Genomic DNA, 16,250 nt, shown 5'->3' on the forward strand with positions numbered 1-16,250 from the left:
CTTCATGCTTGCACAATATGTAGCTAACCAATACTCCCATGGCAAACTAGGGAAGAATATTGGAAACATGCACACAAAACAGGTTAAGAATGATTAAGTTTCTACAATTCATTTTAAATTAGGAGTCTCCTCACAATTTGACTGGCATTCTTGAGTGGTGCTCTAGATGCAAAGTGCTTGTTTAGAAAAGGGAGGCATTGAGAGAGTAAAAGTACTCCAGGCTGGCACTTCCTTGGGCTACCCTTACTTGCTGCTAGTGCTTTTTTAAAATCCTCCTATAATCAAATCAGGCCAGGGGAACTTAAGACCCCAGTAGCTGACTAATGCAAAAAATATTATTGTGGCATTGTACAGGAAACCAGTGGCTTTTCGTATATTTCAGATATTTCCAACTGAGCCCCTTGACGACCTCAACACACCATGCATTATATGCCTACAGCACTGCTAGATTATTGAAAATGATTGATTATTGAAATAAGCTGACCTCACATTATTGGGCAGTATCAGCACTGTTGAATGCAGGCATGCCTCAGGAATAGTGGTCCTGGCTCAATTTAGCCAGGTTTGCAGTTCCTACTATTTAGTGGTGCAAACCACATGCATGCCTTAGTGTAAGATCACATACCAACAAATGCAAATGCTACCAGGCTCAGAGAAATGAGCTTTGATCACTCACAATAAACTTTAATGATATCATATTCCACTTACTCAATACTCATCCTTGTGACGGAGTCCAGAGTTGTGAGACCTGCAGCCATGAAATTGTTCTTGTACTGTTCCATTTTGATTGAGTCCAGCCAATCATTTACTGAGACAAACAAAGAGAATTCTGGGAGTTCACCAGGCGATTCTGGTAATCTGCATAAAAAACCCAAAAATTATCTGCATTCATTGTATACAGAATAAAAATGTACTCCTTCTCTTACATTATTTGAATCCTGACCAAAAGGTTTCATTGTTATATCAGAGGAAAATTAAATTCAGTTTAATCCAGAACAGCAGCAACAAAGCACATGTGAACACTTTATGATATGTGTGTTTTATAGCTACAGTTAATCACCTGAACACAAAAGGTTGGCCAGATTATTCTCATTTGCTTAGACCAGCAATCAGTCAGTTACCAAGACTTGAATGCTTATTGAGAAATATTTGGAATGAATACAGAGGAAAACAGCAGCCTGAAACATTAAAAAAGAAGTTGTGACAGGGAATAGGGCTCACTCATGCATAGGTAAGTAATCCACAGCATGAAGAGATATCCAAGAAATTATTTCCCCTGTACAAAGCACATAAAAAGCATAAAAATGAACCAATTGTGACTCTGTTGGTAGCACCCTGGCCTCTAAGTTAGAAGGTTCTGGGTTTGAATCCCATTCTAGGACTTGAGCACGAAAATCAAGGCTGAAACTCCAATGCAGTATAAAGGGAGTGCTGCATTGCTGGAGGTGCTGTGCCTCAGATGAGGTATTAAACTGAGGCCCCATCTGCCTGCTCGGGGAGATGGAAAGGTCCCATGGCACTATCATAAAGATAGGTGGAGGAGTTATCCCCAGTGTCCTGGTCAATAGTTATCCCCCAGTCAACATCACAAAAACAGATTTACATTGATAATGCCAGTAATGTGAGGTTATACCCATCAAGAAAGGATGAACTGTCTGGGATTCTTTTCCCTTGAAAAGAGAAGGCTGAGGAGTGAACATATATTAAGCCATTAAAATTATAAAAGGCTTTGATGGAGTAGACATGGGAGGCCAGATTTTCAACATGGAGGGGCAAATCGGGAATTGGGAATTTTTCTAATGTTGCAATCCCATCTCCATCCCAGAAGTGCTGTTATGTGGGCCTTTTAAGTGGCTGAGGCTGGGATGGCCTGGAATCAGGTAGTGGCAGTAGGCCCCAGGCAGAAACGGAGGGGGCTGCTGCTGAAGAAGCCAGGTTAAAAGGCCCATCTCTGTTTGCAGGTACATAGGCCCAGTTGTGCAGGTCAGTGTAAAGCCCACCTCATCATCACTCCCTGCCCCTCTTAACCTCCCTCACTCATTTTAGCTGCCTTACCACCCTTAACCCTCTCACCACTCCTCTCTCCCTCAACCATTCACCCTCACCCTCCCCACCCCACTTAAACAAATCACCCAGTATCCACTTTATAAACAAAACTCATTAGTCCCATAATAACATTTTGATATCTTTGGAAAGCTTATAAATCTGTTAAAATAAGCAAATAACCCTTGACTAGGCATTTGAAAAAAAGATTATCTTAGGAGTTCACAAATCTGTCAAAATAAACAAATTCTGTCTCCCCAGGACAACTGTGTAAACAATTCCTACGCTGCAGAGTCAATTAGTAATTTGAAAGGCAGCAAAGCTATCAAAGTCCATAGTGCAGTAGCGTGAACAAACTCTGCAGTACAGAATCCATTAATGGTTTGGAAGGCAGCCTAGCCATCAAATTCGCATTCCCCAGCACAGCTGTGTAAACAAACCTGGTAGTACAGAATCTATTACTGCCTTTGATGACAGCTAATAGCTCAGACATCTGCCAAAGCTCTCAAAGAGCCGAACAGATGGCTAAGCTGTTCTTTAAAGAAAGAAGGAAAGCTATGGAGAAACCTTTCACTTGACAGCCTGCCAGTTGTCAGAAGAAACAACCTGACAACCACATTATTTAATGGTCACTTGCCTTTTCTAGTCATTGTACTGTTTTTACTCACTTTATCAAAGATTGCGTTAACTCAGGCTACAGCATTTCATAATGAACTGTAAAGGGGGCAACACCAATTCCACCTTTTGGACTCTTCCCGCCTTCAATCCATGGTTCACTCACCAGGTGTGACTTAGAAAGACTTCCAATCTAGGGAAAACCACTCCGGGTGGTTGGTCAGTGTGGGGCCTTGGCCATTATTTAACTCTGACATCGGGATCCTGATCAAAAATATTAGGCCGTAAATTTCTCGGAGTTGCAAACAGCGTCGGATTGCCACTCCATGCCCATTTACCCATGCCAAATTTTTTCCATGCCTGTCTTGCCTGACCTTCCAACTCAGGCCGGGCGAGATCCAGGCAGCGCAGCTGTCTCCAAAGTCCAGCCTCGAAGTCCAGCACCATCGAATTGAAGGAGAACACGCCCCTTTTTAACGGCACGAGCTGCCCCAAAGCAGATTAAGTTTAAAGGTCCCATTGAAATTGACAGGCCAGGGGGAAGGTAAGTGAAAAGGATTTGAGGTGGTGGGGGGTGTTCAGAGGTTGGGTGGGAATGGGGGGGGTCAGACATTGAGGAGGCTGTGGGAGGGTCGGACATCAGGGGGTCTGGGGGAGTTGGACATCGGGAGCGCTGTGGGAGGGGGGGTAGTCGGACATCGGTGGCAGGTGGAGCAGGCTGGACACTTGAGGGGTGGGGGGGCCTGGGGGTTGGATATTTGGGGGCCTGGGATGTTGGAATTTTGGGGGGGTGTCGGTTGGACATGAGGGGGTGGGGGGGTGGGATTGGGGTGTGGGCTAAGTGTCGGGTCAGCGGGGGAGGAGTGTTGGGTGAGGAGTCCCGTGCGGGTGGGGGGAATCCTATGGGGGTTGGGAATACCGTTGGTGGGGTTGGTTAGTCGGGGTGGGTGTCCCCTGGGGGGATGGGGCTGTGAAGGGAGCCCCATGGCGGGGAATCAGTCTGGGCCTTTACAATAGTTACCCAGAAGTTAGAAGAGGTTTTAATTCTTCTAGCTTTTTCTGAGTAACTATTGGTGTAACCCTGGTGGAACCATCTGATGTTTGCAATTCAAACTGCATTTTTGGATAGTTCTCAGGGTAGCGTAATTATCCAAAGGAAGTTTGCGCTTCTGGGCAATTGCTGTGCAAACCCTTACCTGTGAAGTTCCTGGAAGGATTCCTAAGTGCATCTTTGGATTTGGAGGGGTACCCCAAAGATAGCCATATAAATACTGTGACTACAAGAGCAGGTCAGAGGCTAGGAATCCTGCGACAGGTAACTCACCTCCTGACTCCCCAAAGCCTGTCCACCATCTACTAGGCACAAGTCAGGAGTGTGATGGAATACTCCCCACTTGCCTGGATGAGTGCAGCTCCCACAACACTCAAAAAGTTTGACACCATCCAGGACAAAGCAGCTCGTTTGATTGCCACCCCATCCACAAACATTCACTCCCTCCACCACGGATGCACAGTGGCAGCAGCGTGTACCATCTACAAGATGCACTGCAGCAACTCACCAGGGCTCCTTAGACAGCACCTTTCAAACCCACAACCACTACCATCTAGAAGGACAAGAACAGCAGACACATGGGACACCAACACCTGGAAGTTCCCCTCCAAGTCACTCACCATCCTGACTTGAAAATATATCACTGTTCCTTCACTGTAGCTGGGTCAAAATGATATGCTGATGTATAACAATGAGGTTCCCAAAGTCCAATGGTGGAGTACACGGCCCGCCATCGGCAGACGGAGGACGATCACAAACGGGTTTCATGGCATCATGAAACCGATTTTTGGCCTTCTTGCCATATTGTCAACCCAGGCCATCGAATACGCCCGACACCGGCGGGCAGGGAAAATCGAGGCCTGAAGTTCACAATATACTGGGATATAACAATGCATTTTCCAGCATGGGTTACTGAATAGTGACTTTTGCTCTTTCCCTGTGCAGAGCATTGATGTTATTTCTTGTTCTAATGCCCTGGTTCAGACTAGCTTTCTAGAACTGAGTAGCTTGCTTAGGCCATTCAGAGGGCAGTTCAGAATCAAATACACTGGTGTGGGGCTGGGGTCAGAAATAGGTGAGACGAGTGGGGTTTTTATAACAGCCAACAATTTTAATGATGTTAGATTTCATTTCTAGATTTTTGTAAATCTAAATTTAAATCCTTTAACTACCATGGCGGAATTTGAATCACTGGTTCTCTTAGCCCAGGGATTTTAAGCCTAATAACATCACCACTACACGACTTTAATCTTCTCATGTCAATATGCTCAATATCTAATTTAGAAGCAAAGGACAAGAGTAGGCCTCAAGCCTGTTCTGCCAATCAATTACTTGCAGTCTACATCAATGCTGTCCTCCATCTTAACTGAATCTACCTGTCTTGGTTCCGTAATCCCTAATACCCTTGTCTAACAAAAATCTATCAATCTGAGTGTTGAAATTTTCAATTGACCTCCCTCAACAGCTTTTTGGGAGAGACCTTTCCAGATTATCACTATCTTTGAGTGAAGAAGTGCTTTCTAATATCCTCCTGAATGCCCTAGCTCTTATTTAATGTTATGTCCCTTATTCTGAACTCTCCTGCTAGAGGTAATACTTTCTCTCTAGCCACCCTATCAAATCCTTTAATTATCTTAAACACTTCAATTAGAATGCTGCTTAATGTTCTATATTCAAGAGAATACAAACCTAGTCATGCAACCCCACTCAGGATTTAGCTCTTTTAGCCCTGTCATTCTGTTATCATTCTGCTGAATCTGTGCCTCCCCAAGGCCTATATATTCTTTCTGAGTTGTGATGCCCATGCAGAAACTGACTGCAGTACTCCTGATGAGGTATAACCAGAGCTCTGCACAGCTGCAACATAACTTCCAGCCCTTTGTATTCCAATCCTCTTGAGATAAAGCCTAACATTGCATTAACCTTTCAATTTATTCGTTTCTACCTGTTCACTAGCTTTTAGTGATTTCTGTACATGGACTCCTAAACTTCCCTGCTTATCCACAGTTTCTAGCTTCTCGCAACTGGGAATGAACTGATCCATTAAACCATGGGGAAACGCTTAACTACTTTGGCATCAAGGTTATAAATGTACACTTAAACCACAATTTTAAGTAAATATAAAGATATTTGGACCCTTTAATTCTCCTAACTAATTGTTTCCCATTATTTCTTATTTCTCTATTAATTCTATTTTTAGTTTTTCTTAGTTCTTATTTCCAGAAAAGAAAATGAAGGGAACTATTTGGTGGATGATGATACAACATGGTTATCGGGTTTACGGCTGGGAATATCAGACAGAACTTTGCAAAGATACTCTCAGCTTTGTGGCTTTCATCACAAGCTCTTTGCAGAGGTTCTGCTTACAAGGAATAAACACATTAAAATCAGAGGTGTTGGAATATCTGCCACCCAAATAGGGTCAAATCTCAAAGCTTCCTTTTGAACAAACTTAGGCTGACACTGTTAAGAATGAGCTTCATTAGCACATGTCTGGTTGCCACATGCAGCTCTGTTGTTGCTGGGCGCACCATCTGAGGGATGAAAAACTGACAGCTAGACCACCATCCAACAATTACACAACAGCACTGACAAGCAGCGAAGAGGAATTACTCTTGTTTCCAATTGAAGAGCTCTGCATGCCAACAAATCTTTCAGGGAATAAAACAGAAAGACGAGAGAGCAAAGGAAAAAATCGACACAACATTCTGTCTTAAATTTTGCGACAAAAATCTTAACTGTACGGATTTAATTTGCTTCATACATAACTTATCTCACCCTGGGTTGGAATACGCATTTGAAAGAAATGATGCTGTACCTAGCAGCACTGATAAATCTACAAATACTGACTTACAAGTGGAAGAATTACCCATACTAATTCATCAGAATCAAACTAAACAACTTTTGTTAGTTTCATATAAGCAAAATGCCTCAATGCTATTTCTGTTTGCATTTATTTAATGTTTGGAGTTGGTAAAATGTTGCAGCTCTATTATTCTATGCTTGAGTTCTCTATGAAATGGACAAATTTTTATACATTGAACCAGATTAATAAAATTTGGGCAAAAAACAAACTGAACTGAAACACAACTTCATTACATCAACAAATAAAAACATAGGAACTCAGGAACTGGACTCAATCATTCAGCACCTTGAGCCTGCTCTGCCATTCTCTGAGATTATGGCTGATAATGTGACCTAACGCTTAATACCCATGGCAAGCAAAAGTCTAGCAATCTCAGATTTAAAATTGCAGTTGAGGCTAGAGCATTTGTTAGTTTATGGTGGACAATTCCAAACTTCCACCATCCTTTGCATGAAGAAGTGCTTCCTAATTTCACTCTTGCAAGGTCTGGCTCTAATATTTTGACAGTGCCCCATTCCGACACTCCCCATCCAGCAGAAGTAGTTTCTCTCTATCCACTCTATCTGTTCCACTTAATATCTTGAAAACTTTGATCAAATCAACTCTTAACCTTCTAAATTCCAGGGCTCCTAAGGAAAATGGAGTACAATGGGGTGTAATTTAAGCCCCATTTAGTAGGAAACAGAATATTTCTTAGCAACGATAGAGAAGTTAAGGTATGTACTTCATTTAAATATTAATAAAGATCCCTCTGTAGAGCTCTTGATGTAAAATAAATACCGAGACATTTCACAGTTATGCATTAGAAAATAAGATGACACAACAAGAGAGAAGAGATTAGGGGCGGAAATTCCGTGCCCGTTGGCGTTGGGCGTCGGAGGGCATGACCGGACAATCTGGTGGGAAGGCCAAAAATGGATTTCATGCCGTTGAGAAACCAGTTTGCAATCGTCTGCTCTGCCTGTCAACGGTGGGCTGCGTTTCCCGCTGCTGCACATTGGTAACTTCATTATCATACATCTGCATATCATTATAAGCCCTGTTCTCCGGAATCATTCCCCCACGTTAAATGTACTGTCCACATCAGTGGGAAAACGCGCTGATGCAGAACACGTCTTGACAAGTGTGACGTGCAGAATTCGGGACTTGCCGTCAGGGCCTTGCTCACATCGCGGACATCCGAGGAGCAGAAGATGCTGGATCCCCACAGCTACCGGGCCCTGGAGGAACACGTGCACTGCGTGCCGGGTTGATTTATATGGACATAGCTCTAACATGAAGCAGCTCACGGAAAGTGGAAGGTTACCGTTTAGGGTCTGCTTTGGGACATCAGTGCCTTGGCCATGGTCTACTACGGGTGGTCGTTGAGGGGGTGGAGAGGAAGGTCCAGCTGTGAGTGGGAGAGGAAGGTGTACCGGGGTGGGTGTGGGAGAGGAAGGTCTAGGTTTGACTGGGAGAGGAAGGTGTACTGAGGGGAGGGGGTTAGGTTGGAAGGGCATGCAATCTATTTCACAGCAGGCAGGCAGAGGCAGGGACATCTTTGGTTGCTGACATTCAGAGGACTGCTGGAGGCAAGGAATCTGCTGAGTCTAAGTCAGATGATGAGCCTCTGGACTCGGTCCTCAATCAGTTGCTGGAGCTGCAAAGACAATCATGGGAACATCAGGAAGGGATGTCTGGTGCATCCTCAGATTGCAAGGGACGATGGCAGAGTCCATCCACCTTCAGTCTGAAGTTATAGCGCCCGCATGCCGATGCACCAAGGTCAATATTGGTAGGATGGCAGCTGTCATGGAGACCTTGGTCCAGGACATTGGTTGTGCACTGCTGTGCGGGCTGAACTCCATCGCTGATGCCATAGTTGGCCTTCAACAGTGTCAACGTGAGATCAATGTGGGCAGCTCAATCTCACTCCAGCTTCCCCTTCTCCTCAAGGAGTCAGCCACGGGCCATTGGGCATCCAAAGGGAGGAGGACCAGCAGCTCGACACTCCAGGACCATCCGCCCAGGTGACTCCGGCAATATCCAGCCAATCCAAATCCTCTCTTCCTGTGACCCCATCACCTCCAGCTCCACAGGCTGAGGAGGATGCACCTGGCCCACAGCAGGATACCCAAAGCAAGCCAGGGCCCTCCATGTCTTGGCCCTCTAGAGGAAGTCCACCAAGGTCAACACAGACAACAGGGCGTCGCAGTCAGCAGGCTGCCTCCACCTCCGCTGTGGATTTCTGGGGGAGCACCAAGATGTAGTGACAGGGTCAGGAAGGTTAAGAAGATGTAACTCTTTTTGTTACAAACAAATAAACTAAATTAACAAAATCAGGACCAAAGTAAAAGGCAGCCCCTTAAAGGGATACCGCAAAAGAAAAACAAATCACAAAGGAAACTTCATCAAGTCAAAATGTGATTAAAGGGGTCTATAAAGCACCTGAGTCCCGGCAGTGCCCACCGAGCATGGAAGGCCTCGACGGTGGTGGCAGACCACCACATGCTCCCTCTCCTGGGACACCCGGCAGTGAACATAGCTGCGGAAGAGGGGCAGACAGTCGGGTCGGATGACCCCCTCATTCGCCTGCTGCCTGGACCTGTTGATGGCAGTTGTACCGCGTGGGCACGGGTGTTAATCACTTTACAAAATATTCACTAAATAAATAAACTCCGAAAAATATCTCCCTATCTATGGCTCCTTGTTATGATGGGCTGTGTTTGTGTCACTCAGATGTGAAACCTTGGATCCTGCACAAGATAAAGGCAGGTGTCCCAGTCCAGGGCCTCTTCCCTGTGCAGCGTGTAACCTTCAGAGCAAAGTGATGGCCTGACTTTACACTCACTGAACACATTATGATGCCTGCACCTCAGTGGTGCTTATCATTGCTGCCAGAATGTCGTGGGCAGGCATCACAGAGTTCCGTCATTCTCTCTGTGTGCTCTCAGCACCTTTGAGGCGGGGCTGGTGCCCCATCTCTTCAACATCTGAGTCCGGTGATGGTGTGGTTGTGAAGGGGACAGGTGCTGAAGGATCAGGTGCACAAAGTTTTATGGTTGTGTCTCCATGATATGACCCTGATCGCAAACGAGCTGCCCTCAGCCTGACAGGAGTCAGACATTCACAGAGGCTATGTGAAGATCTATGGAGTGTCCTCACTGCATGTCATCACCATCCTCCTGGAATTTAGTGGCTATTAGGGCCTCCGCTGCATCTCCATGACATGAGCCTGAGCACTGAGGGTATGTGTGCTGCTATTAGCCACACAGGAGTCAAATATTCACAGATGCAAGGTGAGGATGTCAGGACTGTCCTCACTGTATCTCGTCATCAAGCTCCTCGATTCCTGCAGTTATTAAGGCTTCACAAGCACATCTGTCTCGTCTAACCAATGCAATGGCCTCACTGCCAGCATCCTCACCTTCAAGGACCTCATCACCCTCATCCCTTTTGTCTTCCTCCTCATCGGAGGAGTCGTGCAGCTTTTCCATCTCCTCCTCAGCCAGGTCCTCCACACTTTGCAGCGCCAGGTTGTGTAGCGCGCAGCAAGTTAAGATGATGCTTGACACCCTCTGGGGACTGTATTGTAGTGCTCCACTGGACCTGTCGAGGCACCGGAACCTCATTTTCAATATGCCTATCGTTTGCTCCACTAAAGTCCGGGTTGCAGCATGAGTCTCGTTATACTGTCTGCTACAGCCTGAGGCCTCCAAACAGGCGACATCGGCCACGTCCTCTGTGGGTAGCCCTCGTCCCCGAGGGGCCAACCCTGCAGCCTCTGTGAACCCTGGAAGGTGTCAGGGATCTGAGACCTGCTAAGGATGTAGGAGTCATGGACACTCCCTGGGAATTGTGCACAGACATGTGGGATGCATTTGTGGTGGTTGCCAACCAGCTGAACATTTAGCGAGTGGAAGCCCTTGCAGTTGACGAAGTTGACTGCTTGTTGCCATGGAGATCTAAGTACCACATGCAGTCAATGGCACCCTGCACCAGTGGAAAACCAGAAATTGCCGCAAATCCAAGCGGTCTTGCTTCCTGGCTTTCCTGATCCCGGTCAAAATGCACAAAGTTCTGTGCCTTCGTGAAGATGGTGTCTGTGACCTCCTGGATACAAGTGTAGAAGCTTGCGAGATCCTACACAGGTCACTTGTCGAGCCCTGGAAGGAGTCACTGGGATAAAATTTGAGTGCTGCAGTCACTTTCACGGCCACTGGCAGTCTGGCAGTGGATGCCCTCCATGGCCCTGTGGCATCAAATCCTGCAGCAGGTGGCATATGTGACCGACCAGTTCCCTAGACGTGGCAAGGGTCTGTGAGCACCTTCACCAGTGACTGCGCCATGGCCTCTTTTCGCAAGGGGATTCTACAACTTGCCCAGTCGTCCAATTGTTCTGCAGCCCCCTAAAACACTCATTCATTTGCAGCCTGTGCTCAAGGGGTGAAAAGTTCTGGAGTGGATTCAGCTGCGGAATAATGCTCACTTTTGACAAGCTTTTTCAAGTGTGTGGCCGCTTCCCTCACCCCACCCTCCAAAGTCAGCATGTGCTTGTGTACTTCCATCAGTCTGTGCAGCCTTGCCCCTTCCCCTGGTTCCACCCGCACTGGAGACCTTGCCCTGGCACCTCACTGAAAGGCAGCCAGGAAAAAGCGACTTGCCTGTGCCCCCAACAAATGCGCGGTGCCTCTTCCTTGATGTCCTATGAGTGATCCTTGCGAGCACTGTGTAAGGTTGTGCGCACACACCTCCGAGTTCCCCTCAAAATTCAGCTTGCTGGGTGCACGCCTTTTAAAGGCTGTCATAAATCATGCCGTTCTGAAGTCACACCGACGTCGGAGAGAAATCTGACATGGGGAAATGACTCCGGCATGAGGGCACGATGATGAAATGCAAATGCATTAAAATTAAGTTCCCGTTGTACGGTGGGAAATGCAGACCACCGTTGACGGGCGCAGCATACGATCAAAAACTGGTTACATGATGTAAATCTGATTTTTGTTGATCTCGCCATATTGCCCGCTCACACCTGCCATGATGCCCACCGCCAACGGGAGCAGAAATTTCCGGCCACAGTTTCAACTTTACCAGGGCCAACTTAAAGTCTGCCTGCAGAGCAACTGATTGCTGTTAAGAAAGTGAAAATAGAAGACTTGCATGGCTCCTAATGGAATAGCAAATAAAAAGCAATACAGTACTTAACTTCCATCAACATTTTAAAACACTTTCTGAAACTAAAATAACGAAAGCATTGGAACTCTTAAGTTCCAATACACATTCATTACACTGAGTGTTTCTAGACGGAACTGTCTTTCTACTGTCCCTGCCTCCTCCACAGAGTTCTGTCTGACCAGAATGTTAGCGAAGCAGTGACTTATAAACACGTAGGGAAAAATTTCCCCCCTGTTCAGGGGGTTGTGCGGGGGGTGGGCATGAACCTGACTGGTGCCCCCGATCGGGGCCGCGCTGCCATTTTATGTGGGTGGGTCAGTTAAGGCCCGCCCAGCATGACGCTCGCCCAAAAGCGCTGAACGCTCCCTGTGTGGATTCCCTGAGTCGGGGCATACGCGCAAAAGAGCTCGTAAATCTCCCTGAAGAGGTCAGTTTGATATCTAAAAACTGAAATAAAGTAATTAAAAACTTTTAAAACATGTCCCCTCATGTGACAGTGTCAATGAGCTGGGACATGTCGAAGAATTATTTTTAAAATTTTTATTGAATTTTGCCCGTGGATGAGGTTTCATGAAAAATGCGAAGGCCGCCTGGACTCTTTGCCTGCCCGCCAACCTTTAGGTTGGACGGACAGCTTATTTAATTGCTTAAATTAGTTTTTAACAAGCCTTAATTGGCCTTTGACAGGTCGGTGGGTGCGCAGCCAACTCGGCTGTGTGCTCGCCAAACTGGAAATCTAAGTGACGCGCGGTGACACCGGGACGCCCGCCCGACATTGCCGTGTGTCATTTTACACACCAGCGAGCAGGTCCCACCTCCGCTTGCCGACCGGAGAATTCAGCCCAGTGTGAAGATACCAGGTTGTGGCAGCTTTTTATACCTCAGATCAAAAGCAAAGCTTTCAGAAGAGGAAATTGCCACAGTGGAAATCCCAAATTCTTTCCCAGCAGCCTAGTAATCAATATTACTCATTTCTATCATCCCAGGTGGATGAGGTTTGGAACGCCATCTGGGTGAGTTGTTTCCTGAGCCAGGCTCATGGTTGTTGAAGCGCGGAAGGCTTTGCCTCAGGGAATAATCGAGGCAGACACAATTGCACCTTTTAAGAGAAAATGGGCTAAACATTTGATGCAGGGTAAATAACAGGGCAATGGGTGGACAGAGGAGTAGTGGGATTTGCCTATAAAAGTGCCAGCACAGATCTAATGAGCCAGATGACCTCCTTTCTAGGCTGAAAAATGCCAGGGTTAAATTAGAAGATATAACAGAGATTTTTTCCAACATGACATGAGACAGCACCCAAGTCAGCCACAATGACAATCCAAAATGTAAGGGGCCAATATGTGCTATTTGTAGCAAATTTGTGTACCTAAGAATAAAGAAAGCCTTTATGATTCATCCACCAAAACCAAAAAGTTAACCTTTCTCCAAGCAGAGATGCTATGAAACAGAACACCTCAGTTAAGAATGTAAATTCTAAGCAACTTATCTTTGTTGAAAATGTCTCCTGCATGGACAAAATATATCTGATCATAAATGCCAGCATAGTTTTACAGGTGAGTCTTGCCATATCATCAGGCAATTAAATATTTAGAGATACTTATATTTATGGCTGTTGGGGACAATGTTCCTATTCTTATATTTTATGGTTGCAAAAATATTTTAGGCAAATTTAAAATTTATGATGTGACGTGTTGAGATACAAAAATAATTCATAATTCCACACTTATTTTTACTTGTAAAACAGAAGTAGTGCAATCCCACATGACACATTGAGACTTGTACAAAAATGTATCTTCAGGTATACCCACCCATGCACTTCTTCCACTAGGGTCTGAAGGCTGCTGGGATTGCGAATCACCTTGTCCAAGAAGCTAACAATTTCTGAAAACTTTGGCCTGTGATTTCGTTCCTTTTGCCAGCAATGGAGCATGAGCTGATGGAGAGTGCCTGGGCAGCCCATTGGAGAAGGGAGTCGATAACCTTCTTCTATAGATAAAATGACCTAAAATATCAAGGTATGGAAGAAGGAGAATGTTACTTCAGAGTTGTAATTCTTTTATTTTTCCAGTTAATATTAACAAACGATGCGAGAAAAACATAGTCAGGTTATTTTCACAGCCATATATATTTAATACTTTCAGATTGGTTATGAAAGTTAGTTGGGGAAATATAGGATAGAGATTTTTAGAGCTGATTCTCATTTTACACTTGAAAGGATTGGGGTAGAATTTCTGCTTTGGGCACAAATGACTGTAAATTGTGCTCGAAATATCCAAAGTGAATTTATCCAAAGTAAAGTTATTATTCAAGTTTCCATCCAAACTAATTTTCATGATCACCAATTTTTCATAGACCAGCACAATTGTGCAGCGTAATAGAACAGAATTTTATTTTTCACTTTCATTAAAATATTCATTGATGTATTTTAGATTGGTACCTGCTGCAGATACAGCTGGAAATGGGTTATCACAAAAAAATAAGCAATTTTAATCCTAATGTCTAGTTGCCTGTGAATAACCTAATTTTAAATCACTGAAAATGACTTTGAGAACTATATTGAACCATTTACCACTATCATTGGTGCACACAAGTGACTTTATTAATAAAGTACATTTTTTTAATCCCTAAAAACTTTTAAAATGTGCCCACGAGTGCCTTTGTTCTTTAAAAGAACAAGCTCAAATTGAAAAGCCTCATCAAACAATCACAAAGAGGCACAGATGGCAGAAAATTGTCATGCCCATTATTTTGATCTAGGATCATGGCCAGTTTTTGGACAGGCTGGATTCCAGTGTGATGTTTCTTGAACAAGCATTAAAGATTGTGGTGAATTGATTTATGCTTCACGTAACATGCACTTAAAATTCTGTGATCTTTTGAACCAGTTTGGTGGAAACTCATGTCTAAATAACATCTGTTTTAAGTACTGAATTTTTTTAGCACTCTTCCAAAATATGCATATAAGGATATCTCAATGGATTTTTTTTTGTATTTTACTTGTAAGCAATAGTGACAAATGCTCCACCGACCATCACACTGGTCACTGCTGTGTAGGAATCATGTTTTTGTTAGTTTGTAGAAATTATGTATTCCTGCACATGGTTATGAGATAATGTTAAGACAAGCTAATGTTAAGACAACAAGGAATCATGGGAAACATTGTCAAAGCTTCAAAACTACTCGTGCAAGCTGAAATTCTGCAGTAGATGTGGCTCCATTGCATTTGGTGTACAAACAGGAAGTCTTAAGATAAAAACAGGATGTCTTACACCAGAATTGAGGAAATCAGATAACCACAAATGTGGCCAAACAGGTCGCTGGCCCATGTTTAACAATAGGAATTGTGAATTGTCACAGAAGAGTAGAAGTACGCTCATCAACAGGCAAGTACTGTTCACGTGAACGCTACTTGATTGTTACAGAAATATATAAATGTGTGCCGAGATTTTAATTCTGCTGGATACCTTAAGGGACGTGAGCCAGCATAAAAGAGATCGGTTGATCATATCCAATGCGGTGGAGAGGCAGTAGAAGATAAGAAGCAATAAGACAAGACTTTAAGAGAAGAAGTACCATCAAGAACTGATACGGGATGTATAGACCCACATTAGACTGTAAATGGCTGCCTGAGTTTATTGTACTTATTTTATTGTTCTAATTTTGTCTCTATAAAGTAGTTTCACAACTGAATTTTCTCTGTCACATCCAATCCTGTATCACTAAGGGGGACAAACCTCACAGCTGGGAATGCAGAGCCAAGTTTTTTGGTGTTCCAATGGGTAAATGAAATATCTCACAGGCTACTGCACATACCCTTAGTCCTAGCTGTTTCAACCAATGTGGACTAATTATGGGTTCAATATATGAATACCAGGTAACAAATTGGCACATTCCTTGGACAGAAACATTGGTGCATTAAACTCAGGCGAACATGCATGGAATTGGCAGGAAATTTAATGATAAAATTGGATTCTCCTGATCTCACATGTGATTTCCAATGGAAATGGCTATCCAGTCATAAAAATATTGTCTGTAGTTTGAGTTGAGGACTATTACTTCCACTTTGAAGGAGACATGAATCACAGAATACAACAGCACAGAAACAGGCCGTAATACCAATTAAATCTGAGCTGGTGTTTTACTGCATTTGTGCCACCCAGTTGAATCCGGCTCTCCTGTTCACTGGCATTACTAGATCTTAGGCAGTACCCAGATGGAGCACCAGTTTGTGTTTAGGAGCAATGGAATGTGCTAGAGGCAGCACAGTGAAAAAAAAACACTGTAATATGAAGGCTAGTGTTGCAAAGAATGTCTGCTCTTTGTTTGGTGTTTGTGTTTAAGGGGATAGTTATATACAGTGGTGGTAATTGTCATCCTCACTGCTTGTAGTAATCTGGCAGAGCAGATATCTCTGTCTTTGTAGAGCCTGCCTGATTTTCAAGAATACTGGGAAAATCCCCCCACCCACCACTTTGTGTCAAATATTGCCATGAACCCTTTTACTTCAACCTGAGAGGG

At 44.4% G+C, this 16,250-nt stretch overlaps 1 protein-coding gene across 1 annotated transcript in view; it reads right to left on the reverse strand.

The window, feature by feature from the left end:
• Window positions 1-16,250, reverse strand: part of epha6 (eph receptor A6) — an 832,733-nt gene that overhangs the window by 3,382 nt on the left and 813,101 nt on the right. The window contains exons 15-16 of the mRNA XM_078559784.1: window positions 13,541-13,734; window positions 709-858 (exon numbers count right to left, since the gene is read on the reverse strand). Coding sequence (XP_078415910.1) covers window positions 709-858; window positions 13,541-13,734 — 344 coding nt within the window. The remainder of the gene's footprint in view (window positions 1-708; window positions 859-13,540; window positions 13,735-16,250) is intronic.

This window comes from Cetorhinus maximus, chromosome 16, assembly GCF_964194155.1.
Source record: "Cetorhinus maximus chromosome 16, sCetMax3.hap1.1, whole genome shotgun sequence".
NCBI classification, from domain to species: domain Eukaryota; kingdom Metazoa; phylum Chordata; class Chondrichthyes; order Lamniformes; family Cetorhinidae; genus Cetorhinus; species Cetorhinus maximus.